Genomic DNA, 22568 nt, shown 5'->3' with positions numbered 1-22568 from the left:
GGTGGATAGTTTGAAAAAGATAAGAATTATTAATTATTTTTGCCTGCTCCAGAGTAGTTAATATAACTAGAAGCTAGATCTTGGTGGAATCCTAGAAAAGAGAGTAGGCTAGAGTATATCATAAGCTCTATCATTTGTTCCTGCAAGCTATGTTCAGTCTTCAGGATGCTGAGTGGGCACTCCTGTTTGATGAATAGAGATCTCTTAGGATTCCAAAGAGCATTTTACAGACAGAAAAAGTGCTACCTATTGCCAGAGTGTATGGTAAATAAGTGATTGTTAATTGATTTGGGAGACTATTAGAAGATAATGTAACTGCTTCAATATTAGAAATTATCCTCGTTGAACTTCAGACAGGAGCAAGGCTGAGATAATTGGATGTAGATGTGTGAAAAACTGAATTGAATCTTGTGGAGCAACTACCTGTTGAAGAGGTAGGGGGATGGAGACAGGAGTGGGGAGATTATCTGGCCTGTATCTGAGATGGTCAGTGATCCGTGTATGATTCAGGGTTTGTTTATTTTGGTTTGTGCTCTATTATTGTAACGTCTATACATCAAGTCCAGGACAAATTCTAAAAATAACATTTAGTGTGAATATTCAACACAGAAAGCTGTGCCACACAGTGAAGTTAAATGCTCAGTCCTAAGACAGTAGCTGATATAAACTGAAAGATTTTTCAGAATTCTACAAGTGATGAAAAAAACAGGCATTACTTCCTTAGAGCACTTCTAAGACGAGGGAAAGGCTGTGGATGTGGTCTACCTTGACTTCAGCAAGGCTTTTGACACCGTCTCCCACAGCATTCTCCTCAAGAAACTGGCTACTCTTGGCTTGGACTGGCGCACGCTTCGTTGGGTTAGAAACTGGCTGGATAGCGGGGCCCAAAGAGTCATGGTGAATGGAGCCAAGTCCAGTTGGAGGCCAGTCACTAGTGGCGTCCCCCAGGGCTCGGTGCTGGGGCCGGTCCTCTTTAATATCTTCATCGATGATCTGGACGAGGGCATCGAGTGCACCCTCAGTAAGTTCGCAGATGACACCAAGTTAGGTGCGTGTGTCGATCTGCTTGAGGGTAGGAAGGCTCTGCAGGAGGATCTGGATAGGCTGCACCGATGGGCTGAGGTCAACTGCATGAAGTTTAACAAGGCCAAGTGCCGGGTCCTGCACCTGGGGCGCAATAACCCCAAGCAGAGCTACAGGCTGGGAGAGGAATGGTTGGAGAGCTGCCAGGCAGAGAAGGACCTGGGAGTGATGGTGGATAGTCGGCTGAATATGAGCCAGCAGTGTGCTCAGGTGGCCAAGAAGGCCAACGGCATCCTGGCTTGTATAAGAAGCAGTGTGGCCAGCAGGGCTAGGGAGTTGATCGTCCCCCTGTACTCAGCTCTGGTGAGGCCGCACCTCGAGCACTGTGTTCAGTTTTGGGCCCCTCGCTACAAGAAGGACATGGAGGTGCTTGAGCGGGTTCAGAGAAGGGCAACGAAGCTGGTGAGGGGCCTGGAGAACAAGTCCTACGAGGAGCGGCTGAGGGAGCTGGGTTTGTTCAGCCTGGAGAAGAGGAGGCTCAGGGGCGACCTTATCACTCTCTATGGGTACCTCAAGGGAGGCTGTAGCGAGATGGGGGTTGGTCTGTTCTCCCACGTGCCTGGTGACAGGACGAGGGGGAATGGGCTTAAGTTGAGCCAGGGGAGTTTTAGGTTAGATGTTAGGAAGAACTTCTTCACTGAAAGGGTTGTGAGGCATTGGAACGGGCTGCCCAGGGAAGTGGTGGAGTCACCATCCCTGGAAGTCTTCAAAAGACGCTTAGATGTAGAGCTTAGGGAAATGGTTTAGTGGGGACTGCTAGTGTTAGGTCAGAGGTTGGACTCGATGATCTTGAGGTCTCTTCCAACCTAGAAATTCTGTGATTCTGTGATTCTGTAATATAAACATGACTGCCACTCAAAAGAGAAGATGAAAGTTCTTAATTTTGCTCTATTTTGCATATAACCATTTTCATGCTCAGTTAACACATTATAAAAATGTTCATACGGATGTGGATTTGGTCTGCAATGAAGGAAACATATACTTTATTTGTGTACCTATAGATTATGTGTTGTCTGTTCAACTAAATAAGCAGTTTGTCGAGAAACACATGGACTTTTTTTATGTATGCAAGTATTGTCATCAGAATAAGCTCGGTAACGTTTCTTCCCAAAAGAACACTGTTTCTGACTCTAGTTTTCTCCTGTGTGCTTCTTCGGTTTGGGTGGTTTATCTGATGTGAGTAGTGGTTTGCCAAATCAAGGCTGTCCTGACCAACTGTTCTTTTTTTCTTTTTCTCTTTTATTTACATGTAAGGTACATGTAAAGGATTCAGAAGTTCTCTTCAAATTCTTTTCAATTTTATGGACTTACAGCTTTAACCTTTCAAATCATCTGAATTATGAAGTCAATGCAATGCTGCAGACTAGAGCTTTATATATTGGCTATGCAGTGCTTGTATCTCAGACATACCAAAAGAAGAAACAGCTACTATCACCACCATCTCCAGGTGAAATAGAATCTATTCATCTCTTAACTTGAGGCTTAATGACAGTATGTTTCAATTTCATATCATTTTTCTCTATTTCATACCATGGAGGGTTATCTCTAATAATTTATGTTTAGCTGTACTAGGCTGAGATAGATCTTCTTGCTGATTCACTGCTGCAGTTGGTAGCCCAATTTTGGAAGCAGTTGAAACAGCTTTTATTGTTGTACTTTTTTTATTTTTTTTAAATCTTAAAGGTTTTAAAAAACAAGGTCCTATGCTGAATAAGTCAGTTATAGCATCTTTCTTTCTGTGCATTATAAACATGTGGAAGGGCAACAGTGAAGGAATTCAGAGCCACGAATATGTGAGGTTCATGTTGTCTTTGTGTAGTCTAGATGTTTATAGTGAAAAGAGATGACTTTTAAATTCTAAATTAATTTTGATGCCTCCTCAGGACAGATACAGTAAAATTCTGACCATGGAATTCTGTTGTCTTTTCCTCTTTTCCCTCACTCTTTTTACAGTGGTGATATCTCTGCTCGTTAATTTGGGTAGTCCTGTGAGCGAAGTTCGAAGGGCTGCTCTCAATTGCTTCCACTCCTTGAGCAGGGTGAAGGAGTCTTTATTTCACCCTATTTTTCAGCATCTGGTGCAAAAGACAGAAGAGATCATATCTGACCCTACATACATAACACAGGTATTTGTGCTGTTAAGGTGTGCTTTGATACAAGTTCTGTTAGCTGCTGTGAGCTGTGATGTAAGGTAATTGGGTTAGGGAGTACTTAAATAAACCGGACATGCTTATGTCCATGGGGCCAGACGGGTTGACCCACAATGCTGAGGGAGCTGGCTCATGGCACTGCAAGGCCATTCTTAATTATCATAAGAAGAAAAAAAAAAAGGTCACAGCAATTGGGAGATGTTCCCCAAACCTGAAAGCAAGCAAATATCACTTCTATCTTCAGGAAGTGTGAGAAGGATGAGGCAGAAAACTACAGAATGGTCAGCCTCACATCAGTCCCTAGGAAGGTGATGGGGAGCAGCAAGCATTGATTTATGAAGGGGGAAGTCGTGTTTGACCAACCTGATAGCCTTTTATGATAAAGAGAAGAGCTTTGTAGACAAAGGGAAAACAGTGGATGTTTACCTTGACTTTAGAAAGGCTTTTGACACTGTCCCACGTAACATTCTCATAGACAAGGGAGGTACACTGAAAAATGGCTGAACAGCCAGCATGGGATGTTGTGATCTGTGGCACAATGTGCCCTGGGAGGCAGGTCCCTAGCAGGATTCCCCAGCTGTCAATACTGGGGCCAGTACTGTTCAGTGCCATCATTAATGATCTGGATGATGGAACAGAGTGTACCCACAGCAAATTGAGATACCAACTCATGGTTTATTTGCAGGTAAACAATTCAGTTTATATCTGGATTGCATTATTACAAAAGCAGTGAATAAATGTTGTTTTAAGGCACTTTTACTGTAGGGAAAGAACTTTATTTTCACTTTGTTACTGAACTAGATCATGGCAACCCTATTTGAGGAGCTTGAGACACAACCAAAACAGAAATCCCAGAAGAAAAAAATGTCAGAAGCTTTGGAAAGCATACTCGATTGTGTACAAAACCCTCTTTGCCCATCATATGTCGCAAGAAGCTTAATGAAAATTCTTCACGAAGTCCATGGTGAGGTGAGTCCAGCCATTATAGTTTTACACTTGTTCTGTCAGTATTGCACTTAAATGAAAAGCAGAAATCATGTCATTTAATAGTAATGCTGTTAAGTAACTTCATAATTTATAGATTGTTAAGCATTAAGTTGACACTTCGATAGTAAGCAGTCATGGTGCAAAATATGATTTAATGAAACACAAAATATTTTCATACTCCATCCAGGAATGTATGGGATACTGTGCTGGAGTTGTTAAGGAAACTCCTTAAGGTTACTGAAAAGCTTCAGAAGAAGGTTCTTCCAGAAGAAATTGATTGTCTTGGCTAGGTATCTGTGAATAGAGTTTTCTGTACAGAATTGTAACATAATAGGAAGTACTATTTATTTAAGTAGTTTTATGTGTACATACTAACCTCATTTTATCCTAGTATACTCAGAATTCCTATTCTCTGAGTGATGGAAAATACAAGAGTTTATTGTTCAAAAAATGAATGAAGTTATGAGTTTTTGTGTTTTTTTTTTCAGTTGTATGTTTCTTGAAAGGATTGTTCGTTGTATAGAGAATGAGTGTTCTTGCCCTGTGCTCAGGTTTTGTAGGAGACAGTAGTCATAAATAATTAAAAAAAAAAAAAAAAAAAAGCCTTCCTTACTTTAAAAACATGAAATACTACCTACCCATCAAAGGAGAAATAGAACAGTAGCTGATGAGGAGGTACTTGTGGTAACATGACAGTAAGTCTTGTATTTTTCTTCTTTAATAGCTGTTGCATAAAGTACAGTAGGAAATGTGGTACTAGAGAGGGAACAGATGTTGCAGTAAAATGAAGCTGCACTACTGGAAGCTTGTTAAAACAAGAATGAATAAAAAGCAAACTGTTCTTACAAATTTTCTCTGTTTGCAGATGATTCTTTCTCACCTCTTGCCTGCACTAGACCGGTTGCTTGAGAAGGTCTCGAAGGAACCTGAGACAATGTTAAAAGATGAAGCTGTTTTCCTGCATCTCATACTTGGGAAGTTTAATGAACATTCAGCAACCCTCTTGTGCAAGAATCAGCAGAGTTTGGATTTATTTATTAAAAGTCTACATGCTGCCAAGAAAATCTATGAAGAAATTCCACCTTTCCAAATTACAGCACTTGGGCAGGTATGGTTTTCTAAAAGATTTTTAATTTGCTTTTGTGCTTGCAGCAAATAGCAGTGTGTAGAATTGTGTATGCAAGGAGTCCGTAGTTTTTGCCTTTTCTTTCATTACAATTTTTCAAGGTCTCCACAGAATCTTTGAAACAGCTAAACAGGCTGCAAAGCTCTCTTAAACTTCTTAAACTTCCCAGAAGGAGAAGTCACTGCTTCCTTCTTATCATTGTATTTGCATGCAGGTAGATACCTGTGTGATTGCCTGCAGGTACTGCTGTTCCACTGTTCTTTTCTTTGTTAGTTGTTCAGGATCTTTACTTTCTGCTTTTCTTCTGAGGAAAATATGTTAAGAAAATACAGTAGGTGACAAATAGCCTCATTTGAAGGAGGCTACAAATTCATGCTTTCTAATAGTCCAGTACTTTAAAAATGAATAAATAAATAGAAGTCTAGCAACAGGAGGTATGTTCTCACCATCAGGCAAGGCATTTAGAAAAATTTTAGGAACCAATATGTCTGATGGCTATTTCAGAAGTATGTGCTTTATATCTAAGGATTTTAGCTGTATCCAAATAGCTAGTTAGTATGTACATTTTTACTATGTATGTTCATATACATTTGTATGCTTGTCTGGGTGTGTCATACATAATCTGACATATACCCAATGTCAATTTCTTGTGATTTTGTTACTTTCTTAGAGTAAACATCTCTCTCCTTTCTTTTTCCCCTTTGTAGATTACTAAACCATTCTTTGCAGCTGTGTCAGACGGGATGGTGCAACAGAAGCTATTAAAAGTATTGTTTGACTTACTGCTAAACTGTAAGAACCCACTTTGTGCTCAGACAATTAGCAGTGTGTTTAAAGGGGTAAGTGGCAAACTCCAGAACACAGAAATATGTTCAAATGTTTTGCAGTGGTAGCATGCTGCTACACTGATTATTTATGTTCATTGTTTGTATGTAAGGAATTAGAAACTATTTGTCATATAGTTGCGTTAGTGGCATAAAAAGTTAAATGGCTGCACCTTCTAAGAGAAGGTGTTTCTGTAGAAGCCATGCATCAGTTATTTGTTATTCTGTTAATGAATTCAGTAAAAGTCACTTCTTTCTGCTACATTGGTTTCAATTTTCTGGGTAAAAACTGTTTTTGTTTTGTTTTTTAAACTGTTATTAGAAGACTTTTCCTGAAATACATTCATTGTAGCTGTCATATAGCAATTTATTATTTTACTTGCACTTGAAATCACTTCCTCATTTTATTTGCTGCAAGAACTACATTTAGGACAGGCATTCAGAAATTAAGCTGATAAGACTTAAATGGATGGATTGTACACCCATATGTGCATGAAAGGGATGTGTTCAAAAAAAACCAAACAGCTGGAGGGGTCATAGATGTGTGGCGTGACACATTGTTCATGTGTAATTGAAGTATTGTTTTTTGTTTCAGATTTCGGTGTGTGCTGAGCAGATTGTCACAGAACTCGAGCCACCTGAGAAAACCAGAAATCTGACCACCGTTCAGCAAACTAGAAGGCAGAAAATGCAGCAACAGAAGTAAAATAACTAGAAATATAAAAATATTTTCTGTACAGTTTGAAAACACCTTTCATTTAGTACATTTCATAATTGGTATTGAAAGCACGACTATCTTTTTCTTAATTTTCTGTGTGTTAAAATAACTCTGAGCTATTTTCAGCAGCAGAAAACCAACCCATGTTGCTGTTTTAGAACAGATTAGTCCTAATTAAAAAAAAAAAAAAATCCTCTTGTAGAACTTCTGATGTTGGCATTTGCTTTTGGTTTTGTAGGTATTAAACTTTATTGGTAAAAAAAAAAAAAAAAAAAAAAAAATCGTATGGACAGCTTACTGTACACATGGCTAACCTAACGATGTACTTCCAAGTGTTGCTGTTAGTCAGCTGAAATAAGGTATTTTCTTTTAGTTAAAATGGAAATACAACCAAATTTTCAAGTCTTCATCTTGTTTCTTCTTCCTGTTCTCATAAGGAAGAAGCTGTTCCGTACACTGTACTTTTTTTTTTTTTTTAATCATTAGCTGTTGGACACTGTTGAAACAGGATTTTGGGTTGGTTTTCTTGGCATGACCTAGAATAACAGTTCTTATGTAAGAACATACATAAGAACTTGCTTTAGTTCACTTGACATTTTTTAATGATCTTGACTCATTAGATTGATCCATCAGAGTTTATGTACGCATGTACATAGATACGTGTCCATTGCACTCATACTCAGTGGTTAGACAAATAGTAGTTCAGAAGGTGCAAGTTTCCTGAATGACAAGCAGATCAGAATTTTGGCAATTATTTAATAATAGTCATTTATTTTTTTCCTCACAGCAGTCTGCTTCATCATGTAGACTTCGTATACACAGAAGTTGTGCTATGCTTGCTTATTTTTTCGAGTTCAGTCTGGTTTTAATTTAATTGTTTAAAATGTTTTGCTGTTTCAATCAAAAGTCCACATATTGCCACCTCCCAGGAGAAGCAGTAAAGGATATTATTTGAAAGAAATACTTGTCTTTTTTACTTACATATCTGTTCCCTGAAACACTGTAATATTTACTGTAGAATTTTATTTGCAATTGTATATCCTGATCGTATATCCTGATTATATGTCCTGTCTTACCTTTCTAGAAAGCCACAAGATGCAGAATTGGCACCAGAAATGAGCCACTTCAGCTGGCAGAGGGTTATGCTCATTCTGGAATTACTGCAGCATAAGAAGAAACTGAAACGTCCACAGGCACTTGTGCCTGCACTTTTTAACCTGCTGAGCCGGTAATTTTGCCTCTCTAAAACATGAGTCTTTGAGCATGCTCTTCTGCATCAGATATTGTAAAGCATTAAAATGTGGGCTGCTTTCTCTCTGCTTCATTTCCAGGTTCTGTAGCTTGTTTTTTTTGTGTGTTTTTTTTTTTTTTTTTCCTCTACTTCTTCTACTTCTTTTAGGTAAATCAGATATATATCAGATATATATATATCTATTTATATCAGGTTTATAAATCTGATATAAATAGATTTATATAAATCTGATATAAATAGATTTATATCAGATATAAATAGAAAGGGAATGGGAGGTAAAACAATGTGGTGAGCTCCTTGAGATGGTTATCTGTTATCTAGCTTTTTATGTGAAGACTTTGTTTCTCAGGTTCTTGGGAGTGTTAAGAAGGATGACACCTGTGGTAAAACTGACACAAATGACAGGACTTACCTTTTGCAGAACTATTATAAAATACCTTGAGCTTTAAAATTCCTCCCAAAACATTGTAGAACTGCCTTCAACCAGTGGAACCTGAGAGAAGTATTGCTCTTCATGTCAACCCTATATTCAGGCAGTTACTAAAGGTTGTTTTGTGTGTTGTTTGTTTGTTTTTGCTTATGTCTTTGTGTAGACTGGCAATCGTATGTCAGGGTATCATCTGATAGTCCTTATAGCACTTTGATAAATGTCTTTTATTAGACAAGCTGATGTGTTTGAAACCAAAAAAGAAGAGAGACTTATAAATGAAAGCGCTTACCTTCTTTTTCAATCTCTCTTCAATTTCTTCCTGAATGTATAGGTGTCTGGAACCTCAGGCATCGGAAGAAGAAAATATGGAATATACAAAGCAGTTGATCCTCAGCTGCCTGCTAAACGTCTGTCAGAAATTGTCTTCAGATGGTAGCAAAGTACCAGCAGGTAAAAATTGCAGACTTATTTCTTGGTACTCTCACCAGTACAGTCTCTAGCTTTTTTCTTTTTTGAGTCTGCATTGTGTTGAAGAGAGATAGCTTACCCTGTAATGTATACAAGCTCGTCCTACTAATTGTGGGATTTTGTTGTTGTTTGTGTGTTTTGGTTTTTTTTTGTTAGATCCTTTAGGTATGGTCTGCAAATTGAAGCCATTGCTTGAGTGTACTCAAGTTTATTCCTGCATAATTTACCATTAGGGTATATATTAATTAACTTTTTTTTGCTTGCAGATGTCCTTGATAAAGAAAAATTCAATGTGGAACTGATAGTTCAGTGCATCAGGGTATCTAAAATGCCCCAGACACATCATCATGCACTGCTTCTCCTTGGTGCTGTTGCTGGCATGTTTCCTGTAAGTAGTACCTGAAGATACAGAGCTTTTCTATTGGAAGAACTTTCCTAAAAGGAGCAAGAGGCAAAATTTACAAGTTCTCTGATGTTTTAGGGTCTTCTACTTTGTTTTAAAACAAACCTCTGTATTGATAGTTTGGTCATGTATCATTTATGATTTGCAATGAAGAGGGTTAGAAATGGAAAGAGCTTTCTAACAACAGCTCTGCCTCACCTTTAAATTCTCTGTTCTGGTACATTGTTTCTTCTTTCTCTTCCTTTTCTGTGAAGGAGAGAGCATCCAACCCAGTAATATATGTATTCTTACAAGTTTGTATCTCATACAATGAGAAATGTAGTTGATGATGCAATCAGGTTTGCTCTGATTTTAATTGACCATAAGCAGGTCTTCTCTTCTATGGATTGAAATTTGACAGTACTCTTTGAAGTACAATTCTTTTGCTCTGGAATTGTGAAAGCAGCAAAATGTACACAAATGTATCAAACTCAATTTGCATCTTTATCTTTACCTGACTGCTTTCTCCACACATTTGGAGTGCTACTTTTTCCCCCAGAGTCAAAAGAGATGTTCTTGACAAACTTTTGGAGGGTTTGAGTTCGGCTTTTTTTATTTTGGTGATTATTTTTCTTTGTCACCATCTTACTACTATCACCTACTGTAGAGCTAAGCTTTTATTACACATTAATATTCACTGTGACAGGATTTTCAATTTCAGTATAAAGACAAATATTTGGTAAAAGTCTTATCTTTCTCTTTATATCTATAACGTTGCTTTAGGTCACTAAACCTAAATGACAAACGTAGCCATATCTGGGACAAAATCTAGGAATCTAATTCTTGAGCTAAGTGACACCACTAATTCAGCACTCTCAAAGTAATATTGTGATTACAATCTAGCCAAAAAAGGCCAAAATGTTAATATCAGCACTGCTGCTTTCTATTGTATCACTGTTCATGTTTCAGAAATATAAAGGAGGGGGGCTGTGTAAGAGCTGGAAATCTCCTGAAGGCTGGTTTTGCTTGTCATACAACTGTAGCACTGGGTTGAAGAGTGCAGAGCATATGATGAAACTCAACTGTCAGTTTCCACTCTTCAGTTATTTGCTTGGAAGTCAATCTCGTTCTCTAAGTAGTATTTAGAACTGTAACAATAACATCTAGTGTCCCTTAAGACTACTTGATATGTTAAAAATAAGTTTAGTGGCAATTTTGGGAACATAGCAATGATTCTCATTTTCTTATATAGGAATCTAGTGATGTTTGTGGTAGTGAGAGATGCCTTAAGGTACAATGTACTGTGCAACTCTGTTTAAAAAACAAATTAATCTCATCTGTCTTTTTATTCCAGGATAAAGTTCTCCATAACATTATGCCCATTTTTACATTCATGGGAGCAAACGTCTTGCGTCTGGATGATACTTACACATTTCAAGTAATAAATAAGACAGTGCAGATGGTTATTCCTGCTCTTATACAGGTAAATTTGTCTATACAATGAAAAGCAGTAGAATAAATGGTTTGGAATATTGGTAATAGAATATGTTTGTATCCAATTCTAAGATTACTTTTAAGTAGCTAGATAATAAATGATATATAATAAATATGTTAACAAACTACTCATCCAATCAACTGAATTTATCAAAACTATTGCTTTTTTTAATCGTACAAGCAACTGCACTTCGTAAAAGGTTTAGGAAAATAGTACCACAGTTGTACCTAAAGCGGATCTAAAACATACTTTGTGTTCTAGTTTTTTACCATAGAGACAGCAGGCAAGTTCAATACTATAACAAAATTTCTTTCAGTTTATATTTGTGGCAATACTGGTATCAGACAAACAGCACTTTCTCTCACCTGCTGGATTTACAGGAAAGAACTTGTTTGTGATAATCTGTTTGAACTGCTGTACCTGTACTTAAATAGGCTGAAGACAGCGACTTGTCAGAGTCCTCAGGAAGTGTGGAAGAGGTGGTGATAAAAATCATTCGTGTGTTTGTGGATGCCTTGCCCCATGTGCCGGAGCACCGCCGCCTGCCCATCCTGACCCAGCTGATAACTACAGTGGGAGGAGACAGGTTCCTCTGGGTTCTCCTGGTGCTGCTATTTGAGCAGTACGTCACCAAAACTGTGACTGCAACATCAAGCACAGACAAGGTTAGACTAGTGGGGTTGACCTTTTCCTCAAAGACTGATCTCCTTTCTGTTCATAGTCATTCCTTTAAGAAGGTGCAAGATAAGGCCTTATTTTACTCTAAAAGAAATAGTGAGCTCTGAGCTTGTACTTTAGCAGAACCTGGTGGTGATGTTGACTACATTTTGCATGGCAGATACGAAATATTTTTGTCCTTGAGCCTGGACATACTGTCAGATCATATTGTATAGCAGTACTTGACTTGAAAAGCTGATAGTCAAATGATGTAGTTCTTTAAAAAACATTTAACTGTGTTGAAACATAATTTTGGTCTTCCAACTATCAAGGTAAGAATTCTCTTATGCCCGAAATACGTAGAAGCTGTTGCTGCTTTAGTGTTGGCAGGCCCTGGCATTAGGTGAAAACATTGCTTATAGGTAAAACAAAAGGGATTACTAAAAGAACACAGGTGAGAAGATATGGTCTTTGCTATAATCTCTTGCTCGAGCTGCAGAAATCAGTGTTTCTATGCCTGCCTTGTAAAGCACTAGGAGCCCTGTGGTCAACTGAGTCAGCATGGTGAGCTGGAGGCTTTGGTTGGTTTAGGGCTGTGCCTTTGGACAAGCGCCAGAGCAGATCCAAGGAAAGCAGCAGTTTAGGTTCAGCCCTCTTGGCAAACAGCAGTCATGGGGGCACAGTTCTGGGCCAGAAGGCAAGCATGTCCCATGCAGCCTCCTTGCAGCAGTGAGTAACAGACGGGTTTCACCCTGGCCAGGAGCCTGGAGCAGCCTCCTAGCAGCTGAGGCGCCTTGCTTCTTCATTGGGCTTCATTTTCTAGTTACAGCCTTTCAGTCAAGTCTAAAATCATTCATGGCCTTTCTTTGTGAGTATTCCTGTATATAATGATTTCTCATTACAATCAGAATTGACATGTAATGCCGTTTTGTGAGGTTGAGCCCCAAACGCTACGCTGTTTCTAGGTGGCTCCAGTCTTCTAAGTTAGCTGCCAGGCAGTTCTCTGATGTTTCTGCTGGAAGCCCTTTGTCTTTGGATCCATTTTACTTTTGTATGTCTGTCTAAAGTTTGGATGTGATTTAAAGTTTAGGTGGTATATATCATTTTCACCACTTGATAAGATGAGGGGCAATGGCCTCAAGTTGCACCAGGGGAGGTTTAGGTTGGATATTAGGAAAAATTTCTTTACTGAAAGGGTTGTGCAGCATTGGAACAGGCTGCCTAGGGAATTGCTTGAGCCACCATCCCCAGAAGTCTTCAAGGAACGTGTAGATGTAGAACTTAGTAGCATGGCTTACTGGTGGACTTGTCAGTACTAGGTTAAAGGTTGGACTAGATGATCTTAGAGGTCTTTTCCAACTTGAATGATTCTATGTATGGAAAGATAACCCCCCAAACTCTTCACAAATTACTGCTTTTCTGATTGATTAGAGGACATTTTTTATGTTAAATGTATGAAAGCTGCTAAAAATGTGGGAAAGAGCTAATTTCATGATACGGATAAGTATTTCTGAGCACTCTTACTTTTGTCTTATTTGACCAACTTAGTATGGGATACTACTCAGGTGTGCCAGTCCTGGCTGTCCTGTAGGATATCTTGAGTTATTCTTTTCATCAGGGTATGAAATGGCTAGAGACACCCCTAATGAAATGTGGATTATTTCACCATTACCTCACTAGCTGAGGTTTAGGGCAAATAGCCTATGCCAGAAGGTGAGGTTATTCCTGATGCTGTTTAGTAGATGGAGTGAGATGATATTTTCTCTCCCCACCCTCAGGAACTCTTAGATTCTCTCTGAGGCTTGCTGCTGTTGCCCCAGTGCTAACCCTGGCAGTATGCAGCTCCCCATGGCATGTTCACAAACTGACTGAGGAGTTTGAGGTCTTATTTTAATTCTTGAAATAAACGTTTCTCTCCTTTTAAACTATAAACAGGATGCTGTGCTGGAAGCAGACACAGAATTTTGGATTTCCATCTGTTGCGAATTTAATATACATTCACAGTTCCAGAGCATGATGAAAATAATCCACTACTTGACAGAGCTGCCAGAGAACAAAGAAGGTAACTGCAAAACAGAACAGCAAAAGTACATGAACCTCCCTTTACTCCTCTAGATAGAAACTGGGGGATACAGAATTGCCCTAATGATTTATTCCTCCCTGCCTTTTATAAAATGGTTAAGATATGTGATTACTTCTTTTTTGATGTACATTAATTATAGATTGGAGTGCTTAGAATCAAACAGCACTCCTCATTTAGAAGGTCCATTGAATCATTTAATTGAAATAAATAGCTGTTACTCATAGCAGATGAGATGACAGGGACTATCTGTTGGGGGAGTTGTTTGTACTTTGTTTGCTTTTGTTTTTTAAGGTTTCTTTTTTTTTTCTTCTACAATGTAGTGAAGCATTAACTAATTAATATGTTTTAATACTTTTCCAGTCTGTTATTTCAAAGAGCATTGAGAGGGAGGGTGTGGCTGGTTGTTTCTTTTCAAGAAAGGACTAGGTGGATTTGGTGTTCAAATAAATTTTCTTAGCCAGGAAGGGCCTGGTAGTGACAGTGAAAGCACTTTTTCCAAATATGTCACACAGTGTCTGTGGTCCTTCCTCTCAAGTCTTTCATGTTTGTAGCCAGTGTGCTATAGCTTTAGCTTCATGAAGATCCTTAACATAAAAACTGATCAGAAGCAAGGGCAGTGAAATGGCACTGCTGTTTTTGAGGCTATTGAAACAGAAAAATTATCTTTGTGGTTTTTTTGGTTGTTTTTTTTGGAACTTTGACATTATTTTGGATACAGCAGAATGATTGTCCTCAATAGCCACTTGACTGTAATTACACTTTTTCTGTAATCAGAAATCAAATGTCTTTTTTTCATGTCTGCAAATTTGTTTTGGGAATGTTTTCAACAGATGATCCTGGCCCAAAAAAGTCAAGAACGTGCAAGACAAAGCTGAAAAATCAGGATGGGCAGCTTTTTAATGTGGAGTCTCACTCAGGCAAACAACTTCGACATTTCAAGTTCTTGTCAGTCTCCTTCATGTCACAACTTTTAACTTCTCAGAGTTTGGTGAAAAAGGTAATTACACTTAAACTGATCCGATTAAGTAACTGTGCCGTATGTAATAGATGAGGTTTAATTTGCTTTTTAGTATGATTTTATACTCAAAGAGGATGAAAGAATGTGCCATCCAGTATATCTTGCTGACACCTTTATTTACACAGCTTTGAAACCTTCCAGTAATGTTCATTATTTTATAATAGTGCCTTTCCAGATAGACTCAGTTTGTGCAATTGATGATTAGGTTAAAAAGAGAAATTCAGGCCCCAGTGAATTCCCACTGGCTTTATGGAGTCTGGGATTTCACTCAATTTGTATAATCCAAGTTTGGAGTGAGACTCATACTATTAACTCCAAAAAAAATATATATTAATGTTAAAAATCTGGCTGTGGATCTAGCTGGAAGTGGTTTCCAGTATTTTGACTGAACATCATCTACCAACATGAAATGTTTGTTTGCTACTGTGACTGTACTGCAATAAGGGTCTCAGATATTCTTCTATAACAATGCTAAATTGAAAATGTGAGGAACTGAAAATTTTCACAGTTAGCATTTTTATTCTCTTTCTAAACCAGATAGTTGAATGTGAAGAAACAGAAGAGCTACAGAAGTTGGAACAGAGGTATGCTTTATATCTGCTCCACTCCTATTTCTAGCCTTTATTGTAACCGGGGAATGTTTTTTTTGTAAGTGTAGTCCCATCAGAGTATTTTTTTTCCCAAATGTTTTCCAAGGATACTTTTAATATCCTCAGCAATGAGCAGTATTTATTATACACAAGTTACTTTTTTTACTTGGTCATAAATATGTTGCTGTTATGATGAAATCTTTAAAATTATTCTAGATTTTTTAACAAAATATATTGCTTCAATCGTAGGGAAATATATATATAAGTGTGTGTGTACATATATATATGTATATATATAGTCTCTCTAGTAGGTGTTTCATTTTCCTTTTTTGTTGCCGTTTTGTTTGTGAAATGCTATGCATTGTAGGAACCAAGTTGACTACTTTAGTGTCATTGTTACTTACTAAAAGATTCTTGCTTCCTGTCTAGGCTACTAGAAGATGTTCTTCACTATATAAACACTGTGGCATCCTCAGTGGAAGGAAATGCAGACAAGCCAACAGCCAAATTTTGGAGGGTTCTTCTTGGCAAGTCCTATGAAATGATGGATAAAGTAGGTCTCGTCTCATTGGCACTCTTGTTAACAGTGGGACATTCCTGCTTTATTTATTAATGCAATTAATAACCAATGTAGGATTTGTTTTTTTTTCTGAATTAATCTTTATTGATTAATTAATCTTTATTAATTATTCTTTACCTGCTGCCTCATTGTTTGAGTTCTTCTAGCACTTTCAACAACTACATCTAACAGCTTAGACAGAACAAGCAGAAAAAAAAAGTCTGGAATGCTTTTTTCCTCTAGTGTGTGTTCTACTGGCTGGAAGCAGTTGTTTCAGTAACCATGTGGTGGAGAACAGTGGCTTTTGGCAGCATCACTCCATGTTAAATCATTTTATGAATTCACTAATGCTTATGGAGCTGCTATGTATTTCTATGTGGAATTTAGATGGAGAAAAATCGTTATGATTTTCTTTATGATCTTTTTCTGATCAGAAGTGTACTTGCGGAATTGGATTGACTGTCTAGTAACATCAGTGGTGCTGTGAATCATAAGTCTTTTCAGTCTCTGTATGAACAGGTGGTATTATTTCTTTTGCCTATGAAGCACATTCCAGTTTTCATGTTGTTTTTGCACAAGGCACCATTATAAGTATTTTAAGGGAAGGAAGGATAACTAACCAGTGTAGGCATGAGAAAAATGAAATTGCTGAGAAAATATTGAAACTAGTGGGTATTGGTTGGTTAGCAGCCAGCAAACATACATTAAGTACTATAACTGGAACCTCCTTTGGATTTTTTTGCCTGCCTCAGATATAGCATGGCTGGCCTATCCTCTCTTCTTTGATCCTGAAACCCATGGGGAAAGCTGAGACGAATTCTGCCTGTCTTTATGGTGTTGTTAATGCTGTGTTTTATGGTGGTGTTAAGCCTTTATGGTGTTGTTTTATTTGTGATCTCTTGCAGGTCAACGCCTTACTGCCAACAGAAACCTTCATCCCTGTAATTAGGGGACTCATGACAAATCAGCTGCCATCTGTGAGACGTAAGGCAATGGACCTTTTGAACAATAAGGTACAGCAGCGCACAAGGTGGCAGAAGAGCCAGGTGAGGCTAAGTCATTAAACTCCGTTCTTTAGCAGAAATAAAGAGAGAGATTGATGTAGAAGTGGTTTGCTCTGTGTAGGAATGTCAAGTATCAGTGTCCTCTGTCAGGCAGCTTTTGAGAGGGGTGGTTAGATGTAGGCTGCCTGCCCAGTTACCTTGCAGAGTCTGGGTTTCTAATTGTGTCCTTCAAGCGTTTGTTCTTTTGTCCTCCCAGATCCGGCAGCTCTTGGAGCTAGTTCCTGAGCTCATCGCAATTGTGCAGTGCAAAAGAAAGGAAGAGGAGGAGGAGCAAGCCATCAACAGGCAAACTGCTTTGTTCAGCCTCAAACTACTCTGCAAAGGTTTTGGCACAGAAAATCCCATGCCATTTATACCCGTTTTGAAAACTGCCATTGATCTGATTTCTTCAGAGAAGGAGGAAAAGAATGTGATGGGAAGTGCTTTCCTCTGCATAGCTGAGGTCACCTGTACGCTGAAGGCCCAAACAATCCCTCAGCTCCCAAGGTATTGTTGGATTCTTTTTGATAGAATCAGCAGCAGGAGAAAGTAATTATAATGAAAGGCATTACTGAAAGAAGGAATGCTGATGAAGGCTAAGTGGACAGTCTGACCATTTTTTTTTGTGTGTAGACAAGAATCGAGGTGTTTGTAGTGCTTCAAGTGCTACAGAACTGAGAAGCTAGTCGGCAAATTGCAGGAGACTTTTATAATTGGTACAGGTCATTATGGAACTGTGTGCTGCCCTGAAGGGAGATGCAGTCCTTATGGCTATAGAAAGTCAGACTTTTTTTCTTTTTACTGTAGAGTAGATTGTAGTTAAAAACATGAGAACCAGTGCAGTTGGAAACACCGCGTGTTGCATTCTTTTATTCTGCCTATTCAGGAAGAATTCATGTATCTAACCTGTTGCTTTTAAGACTGTTTTATCTAATTACAAATATAAATTTCTCATCGTCATTAAATATTTCATCTAAATCTGTTCTTCATTATCCCTGGAAAAAAAATACAGCAGAAAAGCCCAGAATACTGAGTTTTCCCAAGTACACATGTAAAAATTCATGTGAAAATAGTCCCTGCAGGCCTAAAGGCAGGATTTTATGTGACTCGAAACGTTCCTCCAAATAATCAGTGGTTTCACCTCTCCGTATTTTTGCTTGCTTATTCACAGGCTGATGCCAGCACTATTGAAGACTTTAAAAAATAAGAAGGAGCTCATCTCCAATGAGATTTACTTGTTAAGTGCTGTGACTGCTCTGCTGAAGGTTGCAGAAACATTACCACACTTCCTTAGTCCTTATCTCATGGATTGTTTGCTGCAGGTGAGCCATCTGACTCCTGCAGATATGAAGGACTCCTACAGAATCTGCCCAGTGCAACAGCCCTAGTAGGGCAATTCTGACCTTCTGCCACTGATGTGGGCGTTTTTTCAGGGTTTGGTCTTCTGAAGACAGTGAAGCTCTGCACACAGACATCCTACTGTAATGTGTCCCAAGTGGTACATACAGCAAAATTCCAGTCTGACATTTGTAACAGACAACTATTATAAAATTTATAATAGTAATAATAATAATTCTTGAGTTAGGCAACTAAAACAACTTAAAGAACTTCATTTTTTTCTGGATTTCCTGATAGGTTGTCCGCCTGGAGAGGATTGTGGTTGAATTTGGTCCTTCTTCCCAGATAAGTGTACGTGTAACATCATTGAAAAGTATCCTAGCTACAAAGCTTGCTCCCAGAATACTCGTGCCTGCAGTTACTAAGTGCTACAGTGAAGTGGCAAATAACCGAAAGGTGAGAATTCTTTCATTCATTTGCATTGTAACTACAAATACGCTTTTCTTTTGTGGTGGGTTGACCCTGTCTGGCAGGTAAGCCCCCAACCAGTCACTTGCTCACCTTCCTGTTGTGGGATGGGGGAAAAAATTGAAAGTGAGAAGAAAAAAAAAAAAGGGGGGTTAAAAATAAAAAAATAAAGGAGGTTAATAGAGAAGGAAGAAAAAAAAAGTAGTATAGAAACAGTCACTTGCCCCCAGCAGACAGATGTCTGGTCAGTCTCCAAGAAATGGCTGCCTTGGAGAAACTCTCCCCTCGTTTTATTGCTGAGCGTGATGTTACATGGTACGAAATACTGTGTTGGTCAGTTTGGGTCAACTGACCCAGCTGTGTCCCCTCCCAGCCTCTTGCCCACCTCCACCCTATTTACTAGGGCAGCGGAGTGAGAAACAGAGAACATCTTGACACTGTACAGTCACTGTTTAGCAACAGCTAAAACACTGGTGCATTATCAACACTTTTTTGATCACAAATCTAAAACACAGCATCATATGGACTGCTGTCCATTAACTCCATCCCAGCCATGACCAGTACAATCTTAAATTATCTCTGTTTTCTTTTATACTGCAAAAGTGAGTCAGGAAAACGTACAGCAAAAAAGTTCAGTTATTCTCTAGTATTTTCACGAGTAAATGTGAGAAGTGCAAAATCAGGTTCCCTTGTCAAGTTTCTCAGTTACTGTCAGTGTCACAGTTGTCTTTGTCTTGCTTTGCTTTTGTTCTGGCAGAACTGTGTGGGTCCCCTGATGAACATCCTGAAGGAGCACATTGTCGTTATGGAGAAGGATCACCTCATCTCCCATCAGTCTGAGCTGACAGCATTTTTCATGACAGCCCTGGACTTCCGCACAGAGCATGCCCAGGTAGCGTGTTTAGGGGAAGAAACAGGCAGCTCAATTTCTCATGCTAATTCTATCAGTTATTTTTTGGGTATCAAATATTCTGTTCTGAAATTGTTCAAGGGGTTAGAAAATATTATGGTTAGGTACTTAGCCTGAAACAGAGAGAACTAAAACTTGCTTTGGAAGTTCAGATTCTTACGTTTCAAATTTAGAATCATGTTTTTTAATTTTTACAGGATGATTTGGAGGAAGTTGGTAAGACAGAGACATACATTATTGACTGTCTAATAAGTATGGTTATGAAACTTTCTGAGGCTTCCTTCAGACCCCTCTTCTTCAAGGTAAGGAATTTAATGGTAATTCATCTGCACCAGCATCTTTGTATTCTCCAGTGCACACACACAGGAATAAGCTAATTTGCATTTCACTTTCAGCTCTTTGATTGGTCCAAAACAGAGAGTACCCTAAAAGATAGGCTCCTGACATTCCATCGGTTAGCAGATTGCATTGCAGACAAGCTCAAGGGTCTCTTCACCCTGTTTGCTGGTCACTTAGTGAAGCCGTTTGCTGAAACACTGAACCAGCTCAACGTTTCAAAAACTGGTAAGTTTTAAGTTACTAACTACAGAGAAACGTTGACAGGCTAATTACAACTGCTGAAAGTTTGATCTTACAGCAATGTATTTCACAGCACATACCCCTCACTGCTCTCTCTCTTCTTTCTCTCATAAATAAGACATCTTTCTTATTCTGATGGAATCAAGGGATAATTTCCATCCATAGGCTCTGGACTGCCAGTACAAAGCTGAGACCACATGAAAACTTCCAGTGTCAGTCCTTGTGAGTTCCATGAGACTGAAATTGTGTGGAAAGAAGGTGACTTGCTTCTGGCAGTTGCCTGTCCTTACATATTTTTTCCATTCACTGACTTACCTGATGTGCCAACCTACTACTACCTGATGCATTCAGACTCTGCTTTCTTGGCAAAAACAGATACTATTTCTTTTGTATGGGAACTACTTCCCTATTGTATTTGTAGTGAGCTGCACAAATTCTTCATAGCCACAGGGATAGCGATGAACTTTCTGATAGCCTGTGACTATTCCCTTTTATCCCCAGCTGATTGTGAATTGCAGCAGCGGACTGGCTAGGGCATTAGCTAAAAGTCAGATAACATACAGCATCTACTTTATTACTCTGACTGACAACTACATAATTGATGTGCAGTACATCCCTCAGCTGTATTCACAACTAACAGCATTTCTAGCTTGTAGAGAAGTTGAGTATTTCCCATTTTTGTAAACTTTGTGTTTTCCCTCCTGTATTGATATATAGATGAAGCTTTCTTTGATTCTGAGAACAGCACCGAAAAGAGCTGCTTACTGTTGCAGTTTACCATGGACTGTCTGCATAAGCTCTTCCTGTATGACACCCAGAAGTTCCTGAGTAAGGAAAGAGCAGAAACCTTGATGATGCCTCTGGTTGATCAGGTATTGACAAACATAGAAAAGCAATTCATATCAAATATTTTTTCCATATGAGGATTTCTTTTAAAACTATCAATCCTCTCCTTTCACAGAAAGGGGGGAAATAATTCATTCTTTCAGCTACAGACAGTGTTAACTGCTTCACCTGACGCTTTAGTTTACTGATTCTTTTATCATCTTTCTAAACTTCTTTACTCCACAAGGTTCATGCACATTACTCAACTCGCGCAGACCACTGCCCTCCCACTAATGATCTTTGACCCATCTCCTGAGTACCTGAAAGCCTATGCTAGAAGCAGCATTTTTAGCTGGGTTTATCTGATCCTGGATCTGTCTGACAAGCATTTTGTTTCCACAGCTAGAAAATATGCTTGGAGGAGATGAGAAGTTCCAGGAAAGAGTGACAGCACACCTGGTACCCTGCCTAGCGCAGTTTTCAGTGGCAATGGCAGATGATTCTCTTTGGAAACCACTGAATTACCACATCCTGCTGAAAATGAGGCATACCTCTTCTAAGGTTGGGAGATAATACAATCTGAACTGTTTTTTCTTTGTTGCATTAGAAAATGTTAAGTGTCCCAAAAATAGAAGTGGATTAGCTAACTCACTGTTAAAATACTAGCTTCTAAAGTTAGGATACTAGACCACTGATGTTTTACTACTCTACCACCAATGCAATGCATCCATCTGTTTTTCCTCTAAGCCATTAATTTTCTACAAGTAGATGTCTTCCATACTGTTGATTTTATTTTTTCGTTTGTTTGTTTGTTTTAGATTTGGTATTTGTTTGAATAGGAGCTAACCTGTTTGTACGTAAAGAAAAGGGTGCTTTAGAAAGTGTAAGATAGTTACTTATCAACTTTCAGACCTGTTTAATGTATAGAGCTTTGTCATGACCTATTTGACTGGTTACAAGTATTCAGGGGGAGTATATTTTTAAAGTAACTTAATATCTGGATTAAGATAGAGTAAAATAAAAAGGTAGTTGCAAGAAGCAGGTTATGTTGCTAGCAGTTAGCTGATAGAACAGTCTTTAAATTCCCTTTCCAATGCCACTCTGTTCCACTGTTTCAGCAGGACTTAACCCAGTACAAGTAAAAAAAAAAAAAAAAAAAAAAAAAAAAAAAAACTCCCCCTGAACACTTTGCTTCAGTAAGGAAAGCTAGTTTAAAAGTTACGCGTGTTTTAGGAGATTTGTTTTTCTTCTTTTGTTTTAGGTCCGCTTTGCAGCTCTGCTTGCTTTGCTAGAAGTTGCAGAGAAACTCAAGGAGAACTACCTGGTCCTGCTACCAGAATCTATTCCATTCTTAGCTGAGCTTATGGAAGGTAATACTCTTAAAATGGTCTTAGTGAAGGCAGACAAATGCCTATAAGCTAAAAGAACAAAGGCCACATAATTCAAAGATTCAGACAATATAATTGCTATAAATAATAAGAATTCATATATGATAGCTTCAGCTGTGCAGGATGGAAACTGAAATGGGTTGTATCCAAAACCCTCCTAATGTTCACCTAAATGACGGTAGCTTCTTCATTGTT

The 22568-nt window shown here is 38.5% G+C and overlaps 1 protein-coding gene across 1 annotated transcript in view; it reads left to right on the top strand.

Annotated features, from left to right (window-relative positions):
* Positions 1-22568, top strand: part of HEATR1 (HEAT repeat containing 1) — a 40124-nt gene that overhangs the window by 16020 nt on the left and 1536 nt on the right. Inside the window, exons 20-44 of the mRNA XM_084514110.1 lie at positions 2338-2530; positions 3037-3209; positions 4035-4202; positions 5086-5328; positions 6054-6185; positions 6766-6872; positions 7973-8116; positions 8902-9020; positions 9305-9426; positions 10775-10903; positions 11350-11580; positions 13508-13634; positions 14486-14652; positions 15211-15257; positions 15693-15816; positions 16728-16868; positions 17083-17372; positions 18037-18187; positions 18501-18659; positions 19429-19563; positions 19779-19883; positions 19977-20145; positions 20878-21032; positions 21388-21546; positions 22247-22355. Of these exons, the coding sequence (XP_084370236.1) occupies positions 2338-2530; positions 3037-3209; positions 4035-4202; positions 5086-5328; positions 6054-6185; positions 6766-6872; positions 7973-8116; positions 8902-9020; positions 9305-9426; positions 10775-10903; positions 11350-11580; positions 13508-13634; positions 14486-14652; positions 15211-15257; positions 15693-15816; positions 16728-16868; positions 17083-17372; positions 18037-18187; positions 18501-18659; positions 19429-19563; positions 19779-19883; positions 19977-20145; positions 20878-21032; positions 21388-21546; positions 22247-22355 (3799 nt within the window). The remainder of the gene's footprint in view (positions 1-2337; positions 2531-3036; positions 3210-4034; positions 4203-5085; positions 5329-6053; positions 6186-6765; positions 6873-7972; positions 8117-8901; positions 9021-9304; positions 9427-10774; positions 10904-11349; positions 11581-13507; positions 13635-14485; positions 14653-15210; positions 15258-15692; positions 15817-16727; positions 16869-17082; positions 17373-18036; positions 18188-18500; positions 18660-19428; positions 19564-19778; positions 19884-19976; positions 20146-20877; positions 21033-21387; positions 21547-22246; positions 22356-22568) is intronic.

The sequence above is a fragment of the Aythya ferina genome (assembly GCF_964211825.1).
Source record: "Aythya ferina genome assembly, chromosome: 3".
Taxonomy (NCBI): Eukaryota; Metazoa; Chordata; class Aves; order Anseriformes; family Anatidae; genus Aythya; species Aythya ferina.
This window is presented reverse-complemented; position numbering and strand designations above follow the sequence as displayed.